At 46.0% G+C, this 25,115-nt stretch overlaps 1 protein-coding gene across 1 annotated transcript in view; it reads left to right on the top strand.

Moving 5' to 3' along the window:
• Positions 1 to 25,115, top strand: part of LOC127188484 (neuroendocrine convertase 2) — a 166,983-nt gene that overhangs the window by 134,622 nt on the left and 7,246 nt on the right. The window contains exons 8-11 of the mRNA XM_051144929.1: positions 2,838 to 3,013; positions 13,570 to 13,785; positions 16,531 to 16,631; positions 21,190 to 21,417. Coding sequence (XP_051000886.1) covers positions 2,838 to 3,013; positions 13,570 to 13,785; positions 16,531 to 16,631; positions 21,190 to 21,417 — 721 coding nt within the window. The remainder of the gene's footprint in view (positions 1 to 2,837; positions 3,014 to 13,569; positions 13,786 to 16,530; positions 16,632 to 21,189; positions 21,418 to 25,115) is intronic.

Below are 25,115 nucleotides of genomic sequence, written 5' to 3' on the forward strand. Positions count from 1 at the left end.
CCTGAGTGATGGCTGTTCAGACCATAAAACCTGGCTGAGCAGGAACTTACTCCTTAGCCCCTGGGGCTAATACTCCTGAGCACAGCAGGTGCCAATTATCCATGCTGAGGTGCCCAGGTGATATATTACAGCAGGCCCTGGTGGCAGATGAGAGCACATCTCAGGTGACAGGAGCAGGGCAAAAAAGGGTTTTGCTGAAATCCACTGGGCCCTTGCAGCCCCGGGGCACCAGGCTCTTCAAGGTGCACGCTAAAGCAGGGAAGCAACCATAGCCTCTAAACATGTGGCAGGGGGAAAGATAGAGTGCCTGTGACCGTTAATGAGATGTGCAGACCTGGGGGGTGAGGTGTGAGTTGGTTGGAAATGCCAGCTAGGCAGTCTGTCGCTGTCCTTGCCTACCACGTCATGTCAACACTCCCTTTCAGCCCCCTGCATATGTCTGCCTTTCTATCTCCCACTACCCTCCCATGGGTTATCTGGGAGCACAGCAGAAATAGAGGCCTTCCCTAAAACCTTCAGGTCACCTTGAGCCTGTGTCTTGGTCACTAATAGTACTGTCATTTGCAAAATTAATACTGTATCACATTCAATTAATGCATGCCTCGGTCCTCCAGAGGTTAACATGATTAAAAGAAATGCCAGGAGTCTGGCCCCAAGAATATGAATGAGTCTAGCTCCCAGTCTGGCCACCTTGCCTCCCTTGATGCTAAGCAGCCAGATAAATGCACATCAGCTCTTGTGTTCTTGTGCAGCACAAAGCATGTTAGGGTGAAAAGGGAAGTACACTAAGAAACCAGAGTTGTAAAAAGGAAGAGGGTTCCAGGTGCAGCCGCCTGCCCCACACTGACTGACAAACCCAGGGCTGCCATCAGCTAGCTGGTGGGACAGTCAATGCCTACTTTGACCAGTGTTAAGTTTCCTTCACCTTTCTTCTTTTTGAGGTTGGCTGCTCAAGCCTGGATAATTAGTACCAGACAAAAAGGCATATGAGCTTTTTCCTTAACACAGGAGAAGATTGGCCTCTCTGTTAATTCACCACCCACATTTCACTAAAGTTTTTTTCTGTTCTGTTTATTCTATAGCCCAGTGGTCTGTATGTTAGATTGTTGCAAGCTTGCTAGGGATTGGACACATGTGTATATATCTCCACATGCATACGTGCTAGGCAAGCGCTCTACCACTGAGCTACATCAATGTTTTGTTCTGCTTTGTTTGGGGGGGGGGAGTGTTGTGGGGTGGTGGTTGTTGTTGCTCTTGCTGTTGTTGTTGTTGTTGAGAAGGTGTCTCTGTGTAACAGCCCTGGCTGTTCTACACTCACTTTGTAGACCAGGCTGGCCTCAAACTCACAGAGATCCACCTGCCTCTGCCTCCCGAGTGCTGGGATTAAAGGCATGCGCCACCACGCCCAGCTCACATCAGTGATTTTTAACGTTTGTTTAGAACAAGATTTCAGTAAGTAGACCACTCTGGTCTTGAACCCACAATCTTCCTACTTCAACATTCTGGGTTGTTTCTCTTAGAGGTGAGTTGCTCAGGCATAAGGGTGTAGAACTGAGCAAATCTGAAAGCATATGAGCTTTCTCCTTGAAGCAAGAAAAATTAACGAGATGTACCACTGTGCCCTGCTACATTCCTTAAGTAAACAAATTAGATATAGATCCATAGCAAAGTGTAGATTTAAGCTTTCTTAAAATACAACTTCTCAAAAGTTCAGACCAAGTCTTAGTCTAAATGAGCTTCATCCAAAAAAAAAAAAAAAAAAAAAAGATGTCAATTCATAATTGAGTGTTAGTTGGCATAAATATGCGGCCTGCCTTCAGGGTTAAGGCAGAGGCTGAGGGACTAACGGCTATCTATGGCCTTTACTGCTTGTTCTTTTGAACCTGTTATTTCTGTTGAAGAGGAAAATCAACTAAATGAAATGATGACATCAGACACAGACATTCATGCTTAAGAATTCATCCACCTGGGGGTAACTAGCCAGCAACATGCTGAGCCCAGGGACAGAAGTAAACATAGGAACTGCACCTAGGCACCCAGACACCTCACTGTCCAATATGGCATAGAGCACTGCTGCCCCTGCAATTAGCTAAAGGGTTTCTGGGAGAAACTCTGATCCAAGCGTGGGGAGTGACTCTCACATCACTAAGGAGGGAAGAGAGAGTGCCCAGCCTCTTGAGGTAAGAATGTCTTGTCAATTCCCCATGCCCTGGAAGACCCTCAGTGGCCTGGATTTAAATTAGTTTGCACACTGGGTAGAGAATGATGTTTGAGAAATTATGTCCTTAAATAATGATTTCCCTTGACAACAAGTCTTTTCCTATGGTTTCTTGGGGACTAAGAATGGAGTGTTGAGATTCAGATTTTGGCTGGGCACGACCTAGGCGCTTGACTTCATTATCCTTTCATTAACTCAGCTTCTATTGCTGTAGCAAAATACTTGAGGCTGCGTTATGTGTAAAGAGAGTTATTTGGCTCATATCTTTGAAGGAGGAGAACCTCATTGGTTCAGTCTCTAGTGAGGACATGGCAGAAATACATGCAAGAGTGATTATCTGGTGATAGGACACCAGAGAACAGGGAATTTCAGTTTTTCTCTATTTTTAGCAACTCACACTCATGGGAAAGACATGAGTGAAGGTCTGAAAAGGAGAAAGTAGGACAGTCTGAACACCATTTCCGACCCTTAGACTATGAGGGCACTGAAGATCCCCCTACTCCTCTGAGAATCCAAGCTTTTCTTCCCTGCCTGCCCCCGCCTGCCCCCGCCACCACCGCCGCGTCTTCTGAGAGCTGGGATGCCAAAGTCTCGTTTCTCTGTTCACACCTGTGCACAGGTATCCGCATGCTGGACCAACCCTTTATGACAGACATCATTGAGGCCTCCTCCATCAGTCACATGCCTCAACTGATCGACATCTACAGTGCAAGCTGGGGCCCCACAGACAATGGGAAGACAGTTGATGGTCCCCGAGAGCTCACGCTGCAGGCCATGGCTGACGGCGTGAACAAGGTAAAGACATTCCTGTCACCATAAGGCCCAGTCCCCCCCATGAGGTAGGATATGGTGGGTAAAGTGGTGTGTGACAGGACGGTGGATGAAGTGGCAGGGTCAGGGAGGAGTGGGTCTATGGCTCTAGGTGTTAGTTCAGATCCTGTGGAAGGTAAGCACAGAATTGGGTTTAGTGGTGCAAGAGGCACAGGGGAGAGAATTTCTAGAGGTTATATGACAGGACAGGGGTCACCGAGACAGGACATGAGCTAGGCTCAGGCATCATAGCACTCCTAGGCCAAGACCCCATTAGTCCCTAGTATCCGAGAACCTATCAGCAAGGAATTTCACTCAGCCAAACCTGCTTTGTTGCCTATAAAATGGTCATATATGGAATCCTTCAAGGGATTGGGATCATTAAAAGATGTAAATTTGGTAAAACGTGGTCATGGCACTGGAAGTGCCCAGGGTCCCACACACCCTTAGTCAACTACCCAAAGACTCTGTGGCTTTAACACAGCCTCTGGAGATCTGTGGGTCAGGAATTCAGAGAGGGCGCATTGGGGGTAACTGACTTTTCTTTAAACTCCTGGGGCCTAAAGTGCCACAATGCTTGTGATTTGAGTGCCAGATCCCAAACTGTCTTCACAGGCCATTTTGAATTGCTGAACTTAAAGCATGGGCCCTGGCAAGCCTTGAGGAGGAAGGTGCCATGTCCTGGCCTGCCTGCTGTAGCCAATGCTTCCTTTTAACAAGGCTCTATCAGGAGCTGAGGGGCATTGTTGTTGATGACTCGGGAATCCATGACTCGTAACCCTGAGATACTAAGGCCCTAAAGTAGCACCTTAAACACACATGCGGAACAGAAAGGACAGTGACATCCACGTACGTTGTGGGTATTTGGTGACCAAGCCATATGCCCTGCTTATCTCTGCATTTCAGGAGCAGACATCCAGTTATCTTAGCTGAAGGGACATCTTTTGAGGAGGCAAGAATGAGTAGAGAAGTAAGGTGACCAGGCACGTCCTCAGATAGCTGAAGGAGAGTTTGGCCTCCTGGGTCCCAGATGACTGTAAGATGTGGGGAAATCCACACTGGGGGAGGGGCTCTGCAGTCCACATACTAGGCCCCCCCCATCTTGTCTTCCCTGGCTTCAGATCTCATTCTCTTCGGTCGGCTCTTCTCTTTCGTTGGGCACGTGCACCACCCCCTTCCCATCCTTGCTCATCACAACCTGGCAGCCTTGACCCCACTGTTTCCAAAGTACTGCTTTGTGGTACTTTGTTATGGTGCTCCTGGAAAATTAATGCACCCTTCCAATCTTAGAACACGTAATCAGAAAGGGGATTTGGCCAGACTCCGTAACAGTGTGAAAAGACCTGGTCACTTTTCCAAGTCACTGTGATGTCCCCTGGCTCTCTCTCTTTTACAGCCAAGATGGCTGATCACTGATCCAAAGACAGCTTTTTTTTTTTCTTCTCTTTTGAAAACTCAAGGGACCATCTTTCTTTATTCTTTATCAGAGTTGAAGAGCATACATTCAAAAATCCACAGAAAACCACTACCAACCAAAATTCAGAGTTGGTGGCACAGGGCCTATAATCCCAGCACTCAGGAGGCAGAAGCAGACAGATCGCTGTGAGTTTGAGGCCAGCCTGGTCTACAAAGAGAGTCCAGGACAGCCAAGGCTACACAGAGAAACCTTGTCTCGAAAAACCAAAACAAACAAAACAAAACAAAACCAGAGTTGTTAAAGCCTAGTCCCAAGGGATACATCTACAAAACACCCCCGTATCTAAGGTTCCGGGATCACTGTGGAAGAGGGCACGGAGAGATTGTAAGAGCCAGAGGATCAGGGAGTTGGCTGTGAGATGGTGTCTCCTAATAACATAAGATGCTACACCCCCAAAGCCTCACCAACGCATCTGCCCTAACATGAGCTGAACAAGGATGGCACTATGGATTTGCCAAAGGGATTGTTGCAGTTTAATTTTAGTGACAGAAATGTTCTGCTGCGATGGAGTTGCTCCTGGTGATGTCACACTGACAGCTTGGAGTCAGACATGGAGGTCGGCAAACAGTTTTCATGCCCCCTTCGGAGAGCTTCTTGCTTACCAACACAGGCCTGCTTTTCCTTCAGTCATAGAAGGTGCATGCGTACTCCATATTCTCCCTATAAGCAGAAGAGAGCCTTGCCCTAGTAAGGCTTAAAGTTTCCTTTGGGAGGGGAAAAGCCAGAATAAAAGCACCTGAAACCCTGAATCATGTGTATTGTTTTAAAATTACACGTATTATCTACAGGCCCCGTTAGTGATCAATCAAGACACAGACACTTGTTATATTTTAAAATAGCCTTAGTTAACCTGGGGCAGGGCAGACATTAATCCTCTAAACTACTTCCCATAGTGGGGCAGGTATGGAATCCCTGCCTCAATCCCATGCCATCTGTTTCTAATAACTTCTATCAAGCTACCTCCTATCCATAATCCCAAATACTTGCTCATGTTCTTCATCTGGGCTGGATTCTCCATCCACTCTGCTGGCCATGTGCTTCTCCTCCAGCTAACCCATGGCAGCCTTCCTCTCTTCCCTTCAGGTCTCTCTCTTTTCTCCTTTCTCCTCTTGGTGGTCTTTCTTCTTCCCAGAATTATTCCTCTCTCTCTCTCTCTCTCCCTCTCTCTCTCTCTCTCTCTCTCTCTCTCCTAGCCCCACCTATCTCCTTTTCCCTGCCCAGGTGGGAATGGCTTTTTATTAAGCAAAAGGTAAGTCACAGAGACAGCAAGCAGTAATTAGCATCAAAATATATCAAACCATCCTCCAACACATGTGTCTTTGCAAAATGGCACGTTTTTTCTTCAGCCTGAGTCACTACCTTATCCTGTGACCTCACTCTGTAGAAGAGTTGTCTCCTTTGCATTCAGTACAAGGTTCAAGAAACACAGAGTCCTGAGCATGAACCTCGCCGTGTCATCCACCGAGCACTTGGATTTATTAGTCTCCTGTTGGGAAACTAACAAAATGATGTCCTGTTACAAGATTGTGGCAGTCTGCTGTTGAAAATGACCCAATCTCCATCAGAATGGAGGACGGTGATGCTGGATGGCACAAGGCAAAGGCCTACCCATAGGGCCTCGTGGCAGGAGGCGGTGACACTGGATGGCACAAGGCGAAGGCCTACCCGTGGGGCCTCGTGGCAGGAGGCGGTGACACTGGATGGCACAAGGCGAAGGCCTACCCGTGGGGCCTCGTGGCAGGAGGCGGTGACACTGGATGGCACAAGGCGAAGGCCTACCCGTGGGGCCTCGTGGCAGGAGGCGGTGACACTGGATGGCACAAGGCGAAGGCCTACCCGTGGGGCCTCGTGGCAGGAGGCGGTGACACTGGACGGCACAAGGCGAAGGCCTACCCGTGGGGCCTTGTGGCAGGAGGCGGTGACACTGGATGGCACAAGGCGAAGGCCTACCCGTGCGGCCTCGTGGCAGGAGGCGGTGACACTGGATGGCACAAGGCGAAGGCCTACCCGTGGGGCCTCGTGGCAGGAGGCGGTGACACTGGATGGCACAAGGCGAAGGCCTACCCATGGGGCCTTGTGGCAGGAGGCGGTGCCGCTGCCACTTCACGTAGTCAAGGCTGAACTCTTGACACAGCAGCCGCTTGCTTTCATAACACTTGATTTACATCATGGTTGACAAAAAGTGTGCATCCAATCCAGGGCCAGATGGCAGCAGGGACCTAGGGGAGGGTTTGACAGGTGTCTATTTCTCCAGTAGACATGGTGTGTTTGGGCACCTGAAGCTGGGAGAATAAGGCAAGTGTTCCACAAGTGCCCTCCATCCACATTGGCAGTGCAGATGCACTTGAAACAGGGCATCCCTAGGTGGCTCCTGTCACTTACTGTGCTTCTGAATGTCACATCTCAGAGCTGGATCTTTCTCCATGCTCCATCTATAATCTCCCTGACTTCAACTGAAAGGCCTCTTCAAGTGCGATGGTTCTGCAAAACGTGCCAAGATTGCTGGAAAGTAAGGGAAAAAATCTTCACGACTTACCATCACACAACAAGCAGGCAATTACCTGGAAGAGGGGCATGTGCAGTGTAGTGGGAAACATATCTTCTCACTTGACTTCTCACCAGGATGTGTTTCAAGATAACACTTTTTAGACAGTTTTAGAGAGCTTTGTAAGTGACAGCATAGAAAACAGACAAAAAAGAGCTCCTCCTCGTTAGTTCAGTCATCTGATAGACTCTAAAGAAATACCCACCTAGGAAATATGATAACCTTCCACACACAGGAGTCTGACAGCTACATTATCACACAGAAGCAACTCTTACACTTGTCTTTGATTATTAACACCCTGCATATAAGTTTTGTTTGACCAATATAACAGAAATTTAAAATGAGGAGGAAAATGAAGAATAAGAGACCTTAATACTTGCCCACACTGTTTGCTAGACTTTACCATTTCCAAGTGCTTAGCACCTGCTCCACACACAAACCTCAACTTCTGGATCTTCAGACATGTCAGGTTGCCCCTCCTAAGTTGTTTCAGTAGATGCTTGAAGAGGCATCAAAGAACAGGCAAGATGGGAGGAACAGGACGCACTGATGAGGTGTCGCGGTGTCAAGTGCTTTCCTGGCATGCGCGAGGCTCAGAGTTTGATTCCCCAGCATCTAAGAAGAAGAATGAATTGCCTTTCCTTGGCTTATTGCAACCTTGCCTCTTTAACTTGACAGTACACCTGTTTATAGTTAAAGCATTTTTTTCCTACAGTATTGCTGGGAATTTGGTGACAGAGCCCCTGAATGATGAGATGGCCACTAATTAACCTCTACCTGGGCTGGCTAGTTTTGTCTCACCTTAACATGAACTTCAGACATTTGGGAAGAGAGAACCATGATCAAGAAAACGCCCTCACCAAAGTGACCTGTGGGTATGCCTGGAGTGCATGTTCTTAATTAGTTACTGACATGAGAGGGCCCAGCTCATTGTAGATGATACACAAACACAGGCTGACACACCATGGAGGGCAAGCCAGTAAGCAGCATTCCTCCATGGCCTCCAGGATCCTGCCTGGAGCTCCTGCCCGGACTTCTCTGGAGTTTGGACTACAAACTGTAAACTGAAACAAACTCTATCCTCCACTAGTTGCTTTGGGTCATGTGTATTTATCACCATGATAAAAACCTAACTGGGTCACAGCCTTAGTTTGGGATCTTTCAAAAGCAAACCCTGAGATAAGACTTGAGTTTAAGATCTGAGCTGAACTCAAGGCAGAGGGAGCACCAGGAAGGAGTAGGAAGGTCTGATAAGAACCAGAAATGGTCAGTTCAAGCTGTTTACTCAAGCTAGCCACCCCCATGAACGATTACAATCATAGGATACCAGAAATACATGCAGAATACACAGTAAAGCTATTCCATTCTCTGGTAAGGGAGCTAAGATAGAAACCACTGGGTGGTGACTGTGCCCTAGCAGTCAAAACCGGAGGGAAGGTACACGGAGAAGCCTTTGGCCTCTTGAAAAGAAGCCCTAAGATAAAGAGATGGCCATACTGGCATTTGGAAATTTCCAAGCACAAGAGTTCTGAGGTCCAAGGGATCCGGGTTAACACCCTCTGCCATCTGTTAGAGTCACAGGAGCTCAGCGGAAGTAAAATCTCATCAGAGACCTGGTGTCATCACTCTCCAGACAAGCAAAGCACTGAAAGGTGTGTGTATGTGTGTGTGTGTGTGTGTGTGTGTGTGTGTGTGTGTATATATATATATATATATATATATATATATATATATATATATATATATATATATATATATGTTCACCATGTGGAAGGAAGGGTGTGGTCCTTACAGGGAGATAGACGAAGCAATAGACAAGTCATCGGCACAGCGTCTCTTTCACCGTGTGGAAGGAAGGGTGTGGTCCTTACAGGGAGATAGACTAAGCAATAGACAAGTCATCGGAGAACACAGCGTCTCATATGTTCACCATGTGGAAGGAAGGGTGTGGTCCTTACAGGGAGATAGACGAAGCAATAGACAAGTCATCGGAGAACACAGCGTCTCATATGTTCACCGTGTGGAAGGAAGGGTGTGGTCCTTACAGGGAGATAGACTAAGCAATAGACAAGTCATCGGAGAACACAGCGTCTTGTCTTGCAGCATCTTTTTTCCTCTGACAACCATAAAAAGAATTCAGACAAACAAGAGAACCTTGACCATGACAGAGGCCTGCATAAAGGCAATGCAGCCACCCAGGACAGCCTGGGACACTTTGGCTGGTTCTAATGACGATACCTAAGCCCCCTTATCAATCACTTCTAAAGACCACTACTAGAGAGAGTAAATAATCAGTTCAGGAGTTGTTAAAGACAAGCTGCGGGAAATCATCCTGTGGTGCTGATCAGTCCGAGTGGGGATAGAGGGCAAAGCACAGGTTGTCAGGTTTCCAAGCCAGAATATATGAGGATGAGGGCTGGAGAGACCGCTCAGCGGTTAAGAGCACTGTCTGCTCTTCCAGAGGTCCTGAGTTCAATTCCCAGCAACCACGTGGTGGCTCACGACCATCTAGAATGTGATCTGGTGCCCTCTTCTGGTGAGCAGGTTTACATGCAGGCAGAGCACTGTATACACAATAAATAAATAAATGAATCTTTAAAAAAGAAAAAAAAGGATATATGAGGGTAAGGCACTTGCAAAAGAACGGCTCCAATGCCGTCATCCAGGAGGGAAGGGTAGAAGGCTGCCTGAGGAGAAAGTGATTAATCGGGTGTGGGCCAGGCAGAGCCCCAGTGCTCCTCAGTAAAATTTAATCAGAGTGTGTGTCAGATACCGGGGCAGCAGTGCCAGGGCCTCGGCAGGCGATGGATGCCTCCTGCCACAGAGCGCTCAGAGACACCAGGCCTGATTTATCCTCCGAAGCCTAATGAAGGCTCACCTTTGGGCAAGGGCTGCTTGGCATGAAGCCTGCAACTCAGTCTCTGAAAAGGTTTTCATACCATTACAATATGTCTCTGTGTTTCTGGGACACAAAGAAATGGAAGAAGGCAGAGGCTGTAGGATCAAGGAGGCCCCACTCTTTTTCAGCTACATAAGGTGTTCAAGGCCCGCCTGGGCTACATAGGCTCCTGTCAGGAAGGGGAGGTCTGCCTGCCTAGGAGGTGCAAGGCCCTGAGTTCAATGCCCAGCACCACAGAAAACAAAAATACTTTTGTATTGGCAATTATTATTTATAGATGTTAACACTACAGTCATTATACAGAGCAAAAATATGCCTAGGTGGACAAAGAACCCTCAAACTTGCATTTCTTCTCATCAAAAATTCCTTCTTTTAGTAACTCCACCTAAGTAAAAACAGAGCTAAAACATATATATAAAAGTATGTTCATTTTAAACGTTAGGCAGGTTTTTAAAAACTAGAAGTAATCCCCCATGTATGTCTAAAAGGAAGAGAATAGATTGTGAAATGTCTGTTTAATTATACTAATAAAACATGATAAAGAACAGTATTAATCACATGAGTAAATGTTAATCATATAATAGTAAAAATGCATTTTAAGCAGGCCAAATAAAATGAATCTATTTCATTATCCCAGCTTTATTTTTAAAGCTATTCTAGTACTTTGACTCTCTATATAAAATTGTCAGGAACCCACAAAAACACACTAGGAATCATTTATCCACAGGTTAGAAAGAGTTTCTATTCTCTTCCACATATTTCGATTATTCTGTATTGCATGTAATTTTCACAGTAAAAACTTAAATAACTTTTTAAAGCATGTTAATGTACTAAGATGTCAACGTGGAAACCAGATGTGGTGGTGCACACCTGTAATCTGAGAATTTGGGAGGCTGGGGCAGAAGGATTTCTGTGAGCTCAAGGCCACAGAGCCAGGATGGGCTACAAAGACCTTCACTTTCTTTCAGTGGCAAGCCCTCTGCAGCCCCATGCCCTCCCGCAGCCTCATTCACACATCTGCATGATCAACTGCAAGGTATGATAGAGATGAACAGGTCTAAGAAAGCTCCTGCTCACAAATTTCGGGATTTCCTTGCTTTTTATAGCTGAGTAGTATTCCATAGTGTAAATGTACCAGTTTCTTTCTCCATTCTTCTACTGAGGGACACTTAGGCTGTTTCCATGTTCTGGCTATTATGAATAAAGCCGCTATGAACATGGTTGAGCAAATGTTCTTGTTGTATGCTGGAGGATCTTCTGGGTATATTCCAAGGAGTGGAATAGCTAGGTCTTGAGGAAGCCCTATTCCCAAGTTTCTGAGATAGCGCCAGATAGATTTCCAAAGTGCCCCATATTTGACCACGTCCCCTGGATGGGGAGGCCTGGTGGCACTCAGAGGAAGGATAGCAGGTTACCAAGAAGAGACTTGATACCCTATGAGCATATACAGGGGGAGGAGATCCCCCTCAGTCACAGTCATAGGGGAAGGGAGTAAGGGAAAAATGGGAGGGAGCGAGGAATGGGAGGATACAAGGGATGGGATAATAATTGAGATGTAATATGAATAAATTAATAAAATATATATTTTTTAAAAAAGAAAGAAAGCTCCTGCACATGTCCGGGAGCTGTTGACTATCAGCCTGGGCAGTGAATTTGGCTGGGCTGTATGACCGTCATCAATCTGACTAAGTCAGGTTTATTGCCATGATATAACCAAGTTCTGAGACACAGCAGAGATGGACAAAGGTTCTTCAGTCTTGGGCTTATTCAAAATCTTTGCCCACTCAATGTCTCTCACATTTTGATGGTCAGATCAAGACATGAAGCCAATCAGGACCCAACGAGTAGGAAACAGAAAGACTCCCTTTTCCTCTTCGGCAAAACTACAAAGTCATATTACAAAGGGTATTGATACCTGGAATTACACAAGTGGGGGTCACAGTAGTATCCCCTACACCAAGGTGTTTCCTTGTGCCAGAATTGCTTTGCTCACTGCCAGCCTACTCAGGAACTCGTAAGGGAGGGCTCCTCAGGTATTTCGCCCTAATCTGAGCCTGGGTATATGTCCTTCCATGCCAACTGCCACGAACATCTGCTTCTTCTCTGCTGTGGTCTCTGAGAGCTGTTGCTTGTTTTGATGGAGTTTTTTTGGTTGTATAGATTTACCAAGAATCTGAAGACAATTCCTGATTCATGGTCAAATGATTATTTGTGGACTTATTGACTGGATCAATCACAGGCTAATTAATCCCCAGTCCTGTTGAAAAAAACATCAGAATAATGCTTCTTTTTGTCAAGAGGCAGACAGACCTTTGAGGTGATCCAGTCCCTGGTTTTCTAATGACATCTCATCTTAAGTCACTGAATCAGAACTACAGACCCTGGTAGCCTCACCACCCCCACCCCACCCCACCTTTCCCTCTCTTCTTCTCTCTTTCCCTCCCTCTCCCTCTCCCACCCCTCCCTTTAAAGGGGCATCCAGCCACACTGCACCAAGTCGTGGAGAAAGGGGAGTTTGTACACCTGCCCCGCACTTCCCACACTGCATGGCTGCCCTTCTCCCCACCTCCCTACCCACTGCATGGCTGCCCTTCACCTCACCACCTCCCCACCCCACCCCTAGCCCCACTGCCTCAAGGATAGCAGAGGAGAAACCAAGAGTCACTTGGCTCAATCCTGGCTGAAGCAAACAAGAGGCCACTCACAGAGAGAAAAGAAAGACAAAATGGAAACATCAAACACTAGGAACATGGGTTAAACAGGAGCGGGACTGAGTCGTTTATAACAGGGCTTGTCTTCTGTAACTAATGGCCAACAGGACTAACTACCCTGCTATCCTCTGGAGTTCAGATGTCATTGGCTGTTGGTTACTTCCTCCCTTTAGGCTTTATTCCAAGAGCTGCTCCCTTGCACAGATCAAGTGACCTATAGCATTTCCAGTAGGAGTCTGTTAAGATTCAACTGGATTTTGTTAAAGCTATGTAAACATGTGTAAGAGTTTTATGTTAGTTAAGCATATTCTTTATACTTCCATCTACATATAGCTCTTATGTGGTTCAATATAAGCATAGACATGTATATTTAAATTTTCATTGAACATTTACATGTAAGAATAAGATTACAATAATTGACTCTGGAGGGTTAACTGTTCTTTTCCATACACTTTGAACTTTTTTTCCTTTTATTTTTTTTCTTCTTTTACATACTTTGATACTTTTTCCAATGGGCACACATTACCTTTACAGCTTTTTAAAATATCAGTTCTTTGGTAAATTTTAAGACTTTTAAATTTTTATTTTATTGGTAAATTTTAAGGTGATACATCCAGCTTTTGTTAACCTGCTATTCTTATCTACAATTATAAGTTCTGGTGACTTTATATTATACCATTCTTGGGCAAAAAAAAATATTCTTACTATCTCCTATGAGAAGAATAATTTCCAGCCAGATAAAATGAAGACAGTTATTTGATTGCATAGTTGCATTAGTTCAAATCTTGACCCTGCCTAGGCCAGGACCTTACCTGGGCAGGAAGACCTCCCCCACCCACAGGCTAGAACCCTTCCATTTCCTGGCCCCTCAATGTTGGACTTAGCACCGTGTCTTCCTTCCCCTACCAGGGCCGTGGGGGCAAAGGCAGCATCTATGTGTGGGCCTCTGGGGACGGTGGCAGCTATGATGACTGCAACTGTGACGGCTATGCTTCAAGCATGTGGACCATCTCCATCAATTCAGCCATCAACGACGGCAGGACCGCTCTGTATGACGAGAGCTGTTCGTCCACCTTAGCATCCACCTTCAGCAACGGCAGGAAGAGGAATCCTGAGGCCGGTGTGGTAAGTGCAAGCCACTTCCTGATCAGTTTCCTTGTGGCCAGGGCCCCCTCTGTGACAGGCTGGTCTCCCACTCCCTTCTCTTCATGAGGTAGCACAGCTTCTGAGGAAACAATCCACTTTCTCCATGTCTGATTGTGCTGTACCAAGGTGGAGACCTAGCCACTGTGGCTTCATTTTCCATAGATTTCCTTGTGTAATGTCTTGTTCTGGCATACAAGTGATGATGATCTCTGGTTTATCAGTAAGTTTCCCTGGGATGTCATTTATGAGAATAAAACTAATCATAAGAACTGAGGCATCATGTCACACCACAGGCCCCAAGAAGGCACCCCTGTGTTACAACACTAAGAAACACCACTAGAGCTGGGTGTGGTGGCGCACACTTTTAATCCCAGCACTTGGGAAGCAGAGGCAGGCGGATCTTCATGAGTTCAAGGCCAGCCTGATGTACATAATGAGTCTATTACACAGAGAAATGCCGTCTCAGAGGGGGAAAAAACAAATTAAAAAAAAGAAAGAAAGAAAGAAAGGAAAAGAAATGCAATCAGGCTAGGAATGAGGCTGCTGAGGGTAGAACTCTTGCCTTAACATATACACAAGCCTGGGTTGGATCCCCAGTACAGCAAAATAATAATAAAAGCATCCATGGGTGCACTTACAGGGTTCCTTAAACCTCTTAAAGGTGATCACGGTTATATATTTTCTCAGGGGAAGAAGGGTGATTTCATTATATTATAAAACAGATTCATAATTTTTAAAACACAAATTAAGATTCATGGGGTAAGCTCATTTAGTCTCTCTCTCTCTCTCTCTCTCTCTCTCTCTCTCTCTCTCTCTCTCTCTCTCTCTCCTCTCTCCCTCTCTCTCCTCTCTCGCTCTCTCTCTCTCTCACTCTCTCTCTCTCTCTCTCTCTCTCTCCTCCCCACCCCCAGGAAACCATCTTCCCTTTACTGTCTCTCTAATTCTCTCATTACCTCTTTCCTCTGTCTCTCTTTCCCTCTCTCTCCCTCTCTTCCTCCCTCCCCAGGAAAGCATCTTCCCTTTACCCATCTCTCTCTAATTCTCTCGTTCTTTCTCTCTTACCTCTCTCCTCTGTCTCTCTGTCTCTCTCTTTGTCTCTGTGTGTGTGTGCCTCTCTCTCTCTCTCTCTCTTTGTTTCTCTGTGTGTCTCTCTCTCCCCTTGAGGAAATTATCTTCCTTCCAGGCCAAGCAGGTGTAATAGAAAACTTCTCCTCCCCTGAAGAGCACAGGACCACTTCGAGGGTGTCTTCCTCTCTGCTTGCTGTGCTCACATTCCAGTCTTTCCTCAGTCCTCCAAGCCAGATATTCTGCATATGATTCAAAGTCATGGATAAGCCACACCCTGACCTGCCTCCCACTGCCATTGAGACTCCCCCACCCCCACAGAAGAAGGCAAGATTTCAGAACAAAGTCACTATTACCATTAGTGTTTTAAACCCATGCTCTCTTTCCTCTGGGCTATCAGCCTTGACCACACAGTCAGCCTCACGGGTGAGCAAGAGAAGGAAGAGGCAGAGCTCTGTCAACTGCTCATTCTTCTGTGGCCCTCCTGAAATTGGGGGAAAGGATATGCCAGCTCCTCCCAAGCAGAATGGGACTTCAGCCCAGCAGAAGGGAACAGAGGAGAGCAGGCTTCATCCTGTTCTGTTGGTGGACCCTCACTCTGCCTTCTGGAAGCATGGCTGCTTGCCCAAAGGCCCCAAGTGATGAGATCTTTGTCTTCGGCCCTTACATATGGCCCTTGCTGTACTTGCTTGGGAAGGGCCTTTTTTTTTAATATTGTAATTTTCCTAATAGACAACTTTAAATCTTCCCAATCCTTTATTCCTCAAAATAATAGGCTATCTTTGCCAGGTGGTAGTGGTGGTGCACACCTTTAATCCCAGCACTTGGGAAGCAGGGGGAAATTGATCACTGAGTTCAAGGCCAGCCTGGTCTACAAAGGGAGTTAGTTCCAGGACAGCCAGGGCTACACAGAGGAACTCTGTCTCAAAAATACTTTTAATTTTTAAAAATCTCTCTTGAGAACCCTCTAGAGTAGTGGTTCTCAACCTTCCTAATGCTGCAACCTTAAATACAATTCCTCATGTTGTGGTAACACCCAACCATCACATTATTTTTGTTGCTACTTCATGACTGTAATTTTGTTACTGTTACAAATAGTAAGGTAAATATGTGATATGCTTACCCCTAAGAGGGCCACTACCCACAGGTTGAGAACCACTGCTGTAGAAAAAGAATGTCTGTGTTTTATACATGCTCTCAATGAAAACCACTGCTCTCACAAATATTGAAATAAAATTGTTCTCATTAAAAAGTATTTTAACACTCAGGTATCTGTGTCTCCCCTGAATAAAGTTGGGGAGGTGACCAGCACACACTAGGGTTTCTTGGCATGTCTCAGTATCTCTTCGTATGTTTTAAAATGAGAGGAACATTTGTTTTGAATAACCTGCCCTTCCTCAGAAGACTTCAGACATTTAGTCTTCCCACTTAGGGACTACCACCTTTCCTTCTGGAAGAAAGCAGAAATGCTAATACGAGTCATGGTATCTCATGATGGACTCATGAAGATGAGTCCAAAAGCCAAGCTCAGTGCATCCCAACCCACTGTGGACTATCAGGATAGTTTAAATAAGATAAATAGATGCTCCTCTGAGCCTCATGGTCTAGGGTTCAAACTGTGTGGTTTGTTTACTTATTACTCGGTATCTTCTCTTCCAGGCCACAACAGACTTGTACGGCAACTGTACTCTGAGGCATTCTGGGACCTCTGCAGCTGCTCCTGAGGCAGCTGGCGTGTTTGCACTGGCTTTAGAGGCTAAGTATGTTTCACCTCAGAACTAGAGGTCAGCTCTGAAGAGCTGTGTGCCTCTCCACCCACATACCAGGTGCCCACAGAGACAGGCGTGGCTGTGAGAGCCTAGAAAGTCAGGGCCAATGAACTCAGCCAGGCATTTTTAAACACCTCATGGTCCTTAAATGACACACGGTCATATGCATATACCATAAACCTATATACCTGAAACGGTAGAAGGCTGCGCCACCTACAATACAAATCAGCAACTTGTTTACACACCAAAATACAACACAAAGAATGGTTCTTCCCTCATAGAATCTCCCTTTATCTTCTGTGAGTTACAAAGCTATTATACCCACAATGCCCTTGGCCAGCTAAATGCAGGAACAGTGACGGAGGTTGTTTCTGTATGAGATGGATCCACTTCTTCGCACCAAGACTAAGCAGGTGAAGCTGTGCAAAATAGTACAAGAAGCAGGCTTGATTAGGAAGCCCATCAGGTGACAAATAAGGGTTTGTTTTCTGTGTTCTAACAGCCCATGGAGAGGCCATGTGAGGCTCCTCCTGGGTGGAGCTCAGATTTAAGCTCAGTGGCAATTCCTGTCGGGGCGCTGCTTACCTTCTCTGAGAAATCAGAGGCAGGGACTTATATTCAAGGAGTGTGTCTTGCCCTCCTGAAACGATGCTGCTGTGCACACGGGTTATATGGGGAGTTCAGAGCATGGCCCAGCCAGAAACTAGTGAGAAGTGGGATTCAGGCTTCCCAGGTGGGCGAGTTAAGTTGCCATCCTTGCCAGAAGCTGCTAGGTAGCCGCAGTTTCTAGCATCAGCAGCCTCCAGGCAGACTTGCTTGTCTCTCTCCACATATGCAGTGTATACACTGATCTGCAAAGGAAGTCAGAGTTGAGGAGGCGCAGTGTTTGTTACAAGCTGTAACGCCCGGCTCTCAGGAGACTTCGGCAGGGTAATATGGAATGTGAGGCCAGCCTGGGCTCTGTAGAGAGACCCTGGCTCAAAAAACAAAAACTGACAAAAGAGGCAAACATTCATTCTCCCCTTCTCTGTCTAAACGTTGATTTTTTTTTTTTCAACAAATGTTAGGTGTAAATTTAGTGCAGCATGAGTGGAACACTGCTCAAAACTTGACTGTGAAGGACAGACAAGCCCAAAAACAAGTCTTACTGACAAACCATAGGCGCTATCAATAGCTGAAAGCAATCATCACAGGGTCTGAGCAGATCCTGGGACCTAAGCTGGCTTTGCTCACTCAGACACAAACCCAGATAAGTGTCTCCCTTCAGCCTTTCAACCTCACTGGACAAGGCTTAATGCAGAAACTTGGGATTCAGGCAAACACAACTCTCACTGTTGCACTATGGGGTTGCCCACCTGCCCCTAATCTATCGGCTCTGTGAAGACGAGTGCCTGGATGTGACAGATACCCAATAGACAATGCATGGAATATAGCATGCGCTGTACCTCGTCACATACATGTGACCTAGTGTCCCAACTGTTCCGCAGAACAGTGAAGAGTGTGTCACATTAGTTATTCTATGACCTCCAACACAGCCTTTAATACTGCGGACATTCTGCAGTTTTATTCTGCCATTATTTAATAGCTGCTGCCTGCAAGTCTTGGGCTGATACAGTAGGGTTAAAGCTTAGGGCAAGTTAGTGAAATATCTATTTTGTAGAGCAGTATCAATTGTAGAACTATCAATCCTGAAACTTTTCAGACGGGCAATTGTGAGGGACCCAGTTTTACTCAACAGAGGTACACAAAGAGCTAACCCAGCCAATGCCACACACAGAATGAATGAGTCTAGACTGTTCCCATTTATCTCGGAAGTAAGAAGTGTTCTGTTCTGCTTCACACACACACACACACACACACACACACACACACACACACACACACACACACACATACACACACACACGAGGAGAACTTCAGAGGAGCTTGTGAGATGGACCTCCACAGATTCTGGGAGCACACCTCCTTTGTGTCATGGACACAAAAGGCCCTCCACCTGCCTCCTCCACCTGCAGCCTCCACCTGCAGCCTCCACCTGCAGCCTCCACCTGCTGCCTCCACCTGCCTCCTTCACCTGCAGCCTCCACCTGCCACCTCCACCTGCAGCCTCCACCTGCTGCCTCCACCTGCTGCCCAGCACTTGGGTCCCTCAGATTCTCCTTTGTCAATACTTCTCAGATTTGTAAACTCAGAATCCCATTTTGTAGAAAAGCCTAGGGCAGTTAGCCACAGTGAGCTTCTGGGTGGGCCAGATGTGCTCACAATCTTCCCGAAGGCATTGGCCTGCCTTTGAACCTTCCCCCTGGAAGCCACGGGGCAGTGTCTGTAAAGCACTTTGGCTCTGGCTCAGGGTTTCACACCAATGTGCTTCAACTGTGTTGAAATTATGCCAGAGAGGTTATGTCATTCTTTGTCCTTTCCACTGTTTGTCCTTTCGATTCTTAAAAGAACCCTTGTCTTTTTGATTGCTTGGCTTCCGAAGAGAACAGTAGCTCTCAGGGTCACCCTTTCCCACCATGACCCTCAGTAAAAAAGTTAATTCTAAAAAAAAAAAAAAAAAAAAAAAAAGTTAATTCTGCATTACAGCCCAACACACCAACCCCAAATGTTTCATGGAAATAACCATATCCTTTTACGTCTGTGCACAGTCTTTCTTTCCTGTTCCAATCTTCTTTAGCAATATTATTAAGTTTTGAGACATTCACACAATGTATCCCAAACGGTTCTCAAACTTCAGTCATCCTCCCACTGTCCCTTAAGTGCCAGGATGGCCTGGATCTCAGTCTTGACTATTAGAATACTATGGGATGTTAGCATCTCCCAAGACCATGACTTAGTTTGCCTTGGATGGGGACTGAGTGGAGGGATTTTGAGTGCCCCCAGGGAGATTTTTTAACCTGAAGCCCAGGTAGATTGCTGGTACAGCAAACTGACTTTCTGATTCACTAATAAGTCATGACTTGCACTGTTAAAAACTGACACTGAGCAATAATGGACGCTGGCTTCCAAAGACCACAGTGAGCATCGTCAGGGGCCTGTGTCACTTTGGGCATACACACATGCTGAAGGTATTGCCCCGGCCTTAAAGTGACAGCTTCATTTCCGACGTGGAGAACATCAGAGGGTGAGCATCCAGATTAAGAAGCCATGCACTGCAAACACCAGGAGGCACACCCCCAATTCCCCTTCAGTCATGACTCCCAAAACTAACCTAATCCATCCCAGCAGCATAAATCAGTTGTTTCTGGTTTTGTGCTTTAGACAAATGGGATCATATAGTATGTCCCCTATATCAGTTCATTTCCCCCTTGCTATAATAAAATGCCTGGTGCTGAGTACTTAATAAAGAAAAGAGGATTTGGAACTGATAGACCAAGACCAAGTGGTGCCCCCGCAGTTTGGCCTCTGGTGGAGGCTACTCTGATAGGTCATGGAAGGACCACGTGGTTGAGGAAGGAATCACATGACTAAACAGGAAGCCAAAGAATGGTGAAGGGCTGTACTTGGCCTTTTGTAATCACCTTTCTCTAGAGCTAACCAGAGCCCATAAGAACTCTATTAATGCTCCCAAAGGGCAGTGCTCTGAATGGTCCACTCCCCTCCATGCCCACAAAATCTCCTACAGCTCCCACCATCTTCCAGCAATGACCCACTGCAGACCAAGCTTCCAAGACACATCCCTCACAGATACAATCAACCCTATCTCAGTCACAGCGTTTTCTTCTCTGCCTGCCTCCTTTAATTTAGTATTATGTTGGTAAGATTCACCCACAGCAGGCCCGAGAGGTTGCCAAGCATACACACATCCTTGAGTCCAATCCCTAGTGCCACATGAACCAGATGTGGTGTGGCACATGCCTATAATCCCAGTACTTAGGAGGCAGAGGCAGGAGAATCAAGGTCGTCATCAGCTGCACAGAGATTTTAAAGTCTGTCTAAGTTACATGAGACCCTGTCTCAGAAATTAAATACGCATGCATATGTATCTCTACATTTGATTAGACATCATCATAATTGACTAATTTTCATTTTGTTATAGCATGCCACATTCCACAAGTCATATCTCAAAATTTCATCCTACTAGGATGAGCATTTATGAGAACTGTAAATTAGAGCTACAAAGAGTCTATTGTACGTATCTGCTGAATATTGCACATTTTGCCAGATACATATCTAAGAATGGCATTAGCAGGCTATTCCACACACATGGACAACCTTAGTAATATAGCCTAATGACCTACACACATGATCAGCAAAGTCTATGAGTCCTAATTGTGCCACGTCTTTGTCAATACTTGGTATTACCAATCTATTTTATCTTACCCACTCCAATGCACGTGCAAAATTCTCTTAGAAGTACATTTTAAAAATATGAACAGCAACAATATTTTTAATTGACATCTACAATGGTTCTAGATAGTACGTGCATGCCTTGAGTTAAAAGTTCACACATGTTCCAAAATCTCCTAAGGGGACATGTCCCTGTCACTCACCTTGGCCATTTTGTCTCTTCCTTCCTTGCCCTGTGTCCTCTACCTCCCATAACCAGCCTGGATCTGACCTGGAGAGACATGCAGCACCTGACCGTGCTCACCTCCAAGCGGAACCAGCTTCACGACGAAGTCCATCAGTGGCGGCGGAACGGGGTCGGCCTGGAATTCAACCACCTCTTCGGCTATGGAGTCCTTGACGCAGGTGCCATGGTGAAAATGGCTAAAGACTGGAAGACTGTCCCTGAGAGATTCCATTGTGTGGGAGGCTCCGTGCAGAATCCCGAGTAAGTAGGAGTGGTGCTTCTTCTGCCACATGTGGAAGGTACCCAGCCGGCGATAATACCAGGGCCCCTTCCATGCTGGGAACTACCTGGGACATTTCACTCGGGACAACCAACTTGAGGGCAAAGCTATAGAGATACACAGCTGCAGAGGGATCAAGCATTACTTTTAGGTACATGGATCAATAAAACAATACAGCAAGCATGCATATCAGTAGTAAAGCATAGCCAAGATACTAGAGGCATCCCATAATCTCTTCCATCATCGTCTCCCCAAGAGCAATCACTATTCTAACTCCCTAGAGTGTTTTGCCTATTCTACATTTAATATTAATGGAACACGTATTGTGTTCTCTTTCATATCTATAGTCTTAGGTAGAAAATTGTATGTGTGAAATCTGACCACTTTCAGTGTATGCTTGTAGTTTGTTATGAATGTTGAAATCTTATCCAATGTGGGACTAGCACTATTGTTCATTTATCTGTGGGACAAGGGAAGGGCTTCATTTTATTCTGCATGAGGTGGGCTGTGATTTAGGGGAGTCCGAGTGTGTTACCTACACAGGAGGCACTGATTGTGTCAAGTATAGGTACTCTCCATCCCATGTCCCCTGGGTGACAGGAGAACTGGTCAGTAAAGAGACTTCTTTATTTAATTTCTATTCTTATTGGTCCGCCCGTAATATGAAGCTAATAATTTCTGTATTCCATACATACCACGAAAATCACAGAATGTAAGTATTTGTTTGTGGGGAGCAGAGTTAAGATCTCGCAGTGTAGTATAGGCTGACTTGATATTGCAATCCTCCTGCCTCAGCCTCCAGGGTGCTGGGATTGCAGGTGTGTCCCATGGCATCAATCTTGTTTGAGTTTTAACGAATCTATGCTACTGGGGAACTGTCACCCACAAAAGGTGGTAGATGCCACCCACCTGGAAATGTCCTTGTGCTCCCTTTCAGTCAGGACACACCGCCACCTACAGCCATTATTCTTATCCCTCTCACTGTAGATTAGTTCTGCCTGTTCTTTCATTTAGCTAAAATCAGACAGCATAGGTGCTTCTGCATCTGATTTATTTTGCTCAACATTAAGGCGATGAGACGCATCTCCATTGCTGCATGTAGCAGTCGCTCATTCGCTCTCACGGCTGAGTTTTCCACTGTGGGAATTCACCCCTGTGGAGTAATGTCATTTAAATCCACCCCACCGTCCCTTCAAGCACCTTCCACTCCTGCCTTTTCTGATGATCATTTAAGATTAATGAGACCTATTCATACCAGGATTCTATCCTCTCCTGCTTCCTGTTGGTCTTGGATGACCTGCGGCTGCTGCAGTCAGGTACCCAGACCTGAATTCAAATCTGGACTTCACCAATTTAGACCTCTCTGCTGAGCTTTTGAATTTCCTGAGCCTCTATTTTGCCAATTTCCAGTCTTTGTGATCTGGCCCCTTTGGCATTATGGAATCTGCAAACCCCATCCCAATATAATGTTTTTGAACTTATTAAAGAATATGTAGGCCGGGCATGGTGGCGCATGCCTTTAATCCCAGCACTCAGGAGACAAAGAGGCAGGCGGATCACTGTGAGTTCAAGGATAGCCTGGTCTACAAAGCGAGTCCAGGACAGCCAAGGCTACACAGAGAAACCCTGTCTTGAAAAACAAAACAAAACAAAAAAAAGAATATGTAAAAGGTTACAGAGAAAGTCAACTTTCATGAAAACACTACAGTGTTTTTAAAAGTCAATCTGTGATTTTTTTTAAAATTGCATGTTCTTTCCTATAAACAAATTAAACAGAAAGTTCTGATGTCATCTAACTTATTGTGTGCATCTGTTGTATACAATAATTTCAGAACAATGATCGGGGGAAGAAAATGCCGCTGCAAAGCCAGGCATAGTGCCACGCACCTGAGATCTCAGCACTGGAGAGACTGAGGAAGGAGAATTACAAAGCCTAGTTACACAACAAGATCCTGTCTTTTAAAAAGGTCATTGTGAGGTGTATGCAATATAAGATATGAAAAGCCCTCACAACAAGGTATGAGAAATTGCAAAGGCCATTCTGTGTCAGGCCCTGTGTTCATGAACCAGACAGAAGCAAAGCTCCCCTTACATGTTAGTGGAAGTCAGGATGCAGGGTTTCCTTTCCATGTGAGTGCACACACGTCTTGGATTCTGTGGGCTCCAGAAGGAGATCTTCTTTTATTCCTTACCAGTATGACGGAACCAGTGCCTCTCTCCTTACCAGGCTTCTGAGATGTGCTAGTGACACACAGTATAAAGCTGGCACATGGTGGGCACTTAATGATTGTAGCTTTGCCTCTTCCTTTCATCCATGATTTCAAACACTCCTAATTCACACTTTAGAAAAAAATAAGATACTAACCTCTTAAAACTCAGGAAGAAATCATTCTCTGGTTCCTTGTGAATTCCGATTTGTGCTCTATGAAAGGTTTGGATGTCCATCCTCCAATGAAGTAGCATATTCTCGTGGGGTGGGGAGGAAATCCTCCTGTGAGCAGGCATCCTCCCATAGGTAAGCATCCTCCCGCTGATGAGCAACCTCCCTAAATGGGCATGCCACCGTGGATGAGCATTCTCCCTACGTGAACAGTCCTTGGTGAGCATCCTCTCATGGGTAAACATCCTCCTGGATAAGCATCTCCCTGTCTACTCACTGAGTTCCAAGAAACTCATCCTTGCAGATCCCCCACACTTTCCCCAAAAACCATTCCATGATTTCATAAGGCATAGGAAAGCAAAGATTCAGGCCGGGTCCCATGATAATCTAAAAGAATAAGCCCCAAGCAATGTTACAGATCTTGCATCAGCTAATTGCATTAAAGACAGCATCAGAGGCACCAAAATTCATCAGTGTTTATTAAGAAAAAAAAAAAAGACAGCACTTCCCCTTGGATAGATCTGACCAAGAGCAAGCACAGGTTTGAATTCTCTAGTTCTCTCCCTGTGACTTTTATTCATCTATTGTTTATAGTTAGTGGCCTGTCATGGATGTGGCTGTGTCTGGCTGTGTCTGTGGCTGTGTCTGTCTGGCTGTGTCTGGCTGCATCTGTGTCTGTATGTGTCTGTGACTGTGTCTGGCTGGCTGTGTCTGGCTGTGTCTGTGTCTGTATCTGTGTCTGTGTCTGTGTCTCTGTCTGTGTCTCTGTCTGTCTGGCTGTGTCTGTGACTGTGTCTATGTCTGTGCCTGGCTGGCTGTGTCTGGCTGGCTGTGTCTGGCTGTGTGTGTGTCTGTGACTGTGTGTGTGTGTGTCTGGCTGTGTCTGTTTCTGTGTCTGTCTGGCTGTGTCTGTGTCTGTCTGGCTGTGTCTGTGACTGTGTCTATGTCTGTGCCTGCCTGACTGTGTCTGGCTGTGTGTGTGTCTGTGACTGTGTGTGTGGCTGGCTGTGTCTGTGACTGCGTCTATGTCTGTGCCTGGCTGGCTGTGTCTCGCTGTGTGTGTGTCTGTGACTGTGTGTGTGTCTGGCTGTGTCTGTGACTGTGTGTGTGTGTGTGTGTGTGTGTGTGTGCGCGTGTGCGTGTGCCTGTGCCTGTGCCTGTGCGTGTGCCTGCGCCTGTGCCTGTGCCTGAGCCTGTGCCTGCGCCTGTGCCTACTTCTGTGTGTGTGCCTAGGCAGGCCTGGTGTCTAACTGTCCCAAGCAAAGGGCTTTGGTCTATGTTTACTAATAACAATACGAC

The sequence above is a fragment of the Acomys russatus genome, chromosome 4 (genome assembly GCF_903995435.1).
Source record: "Acomys russatus chromosome 4, mAcoRus1.1, whole genome shotgun sequence".
Taxonomy (NCBI): Eukaryota; Metazoa; Chordata; class Mammalia; order Rodentia; family Muridae; genus Acomys; species Acomys russatus.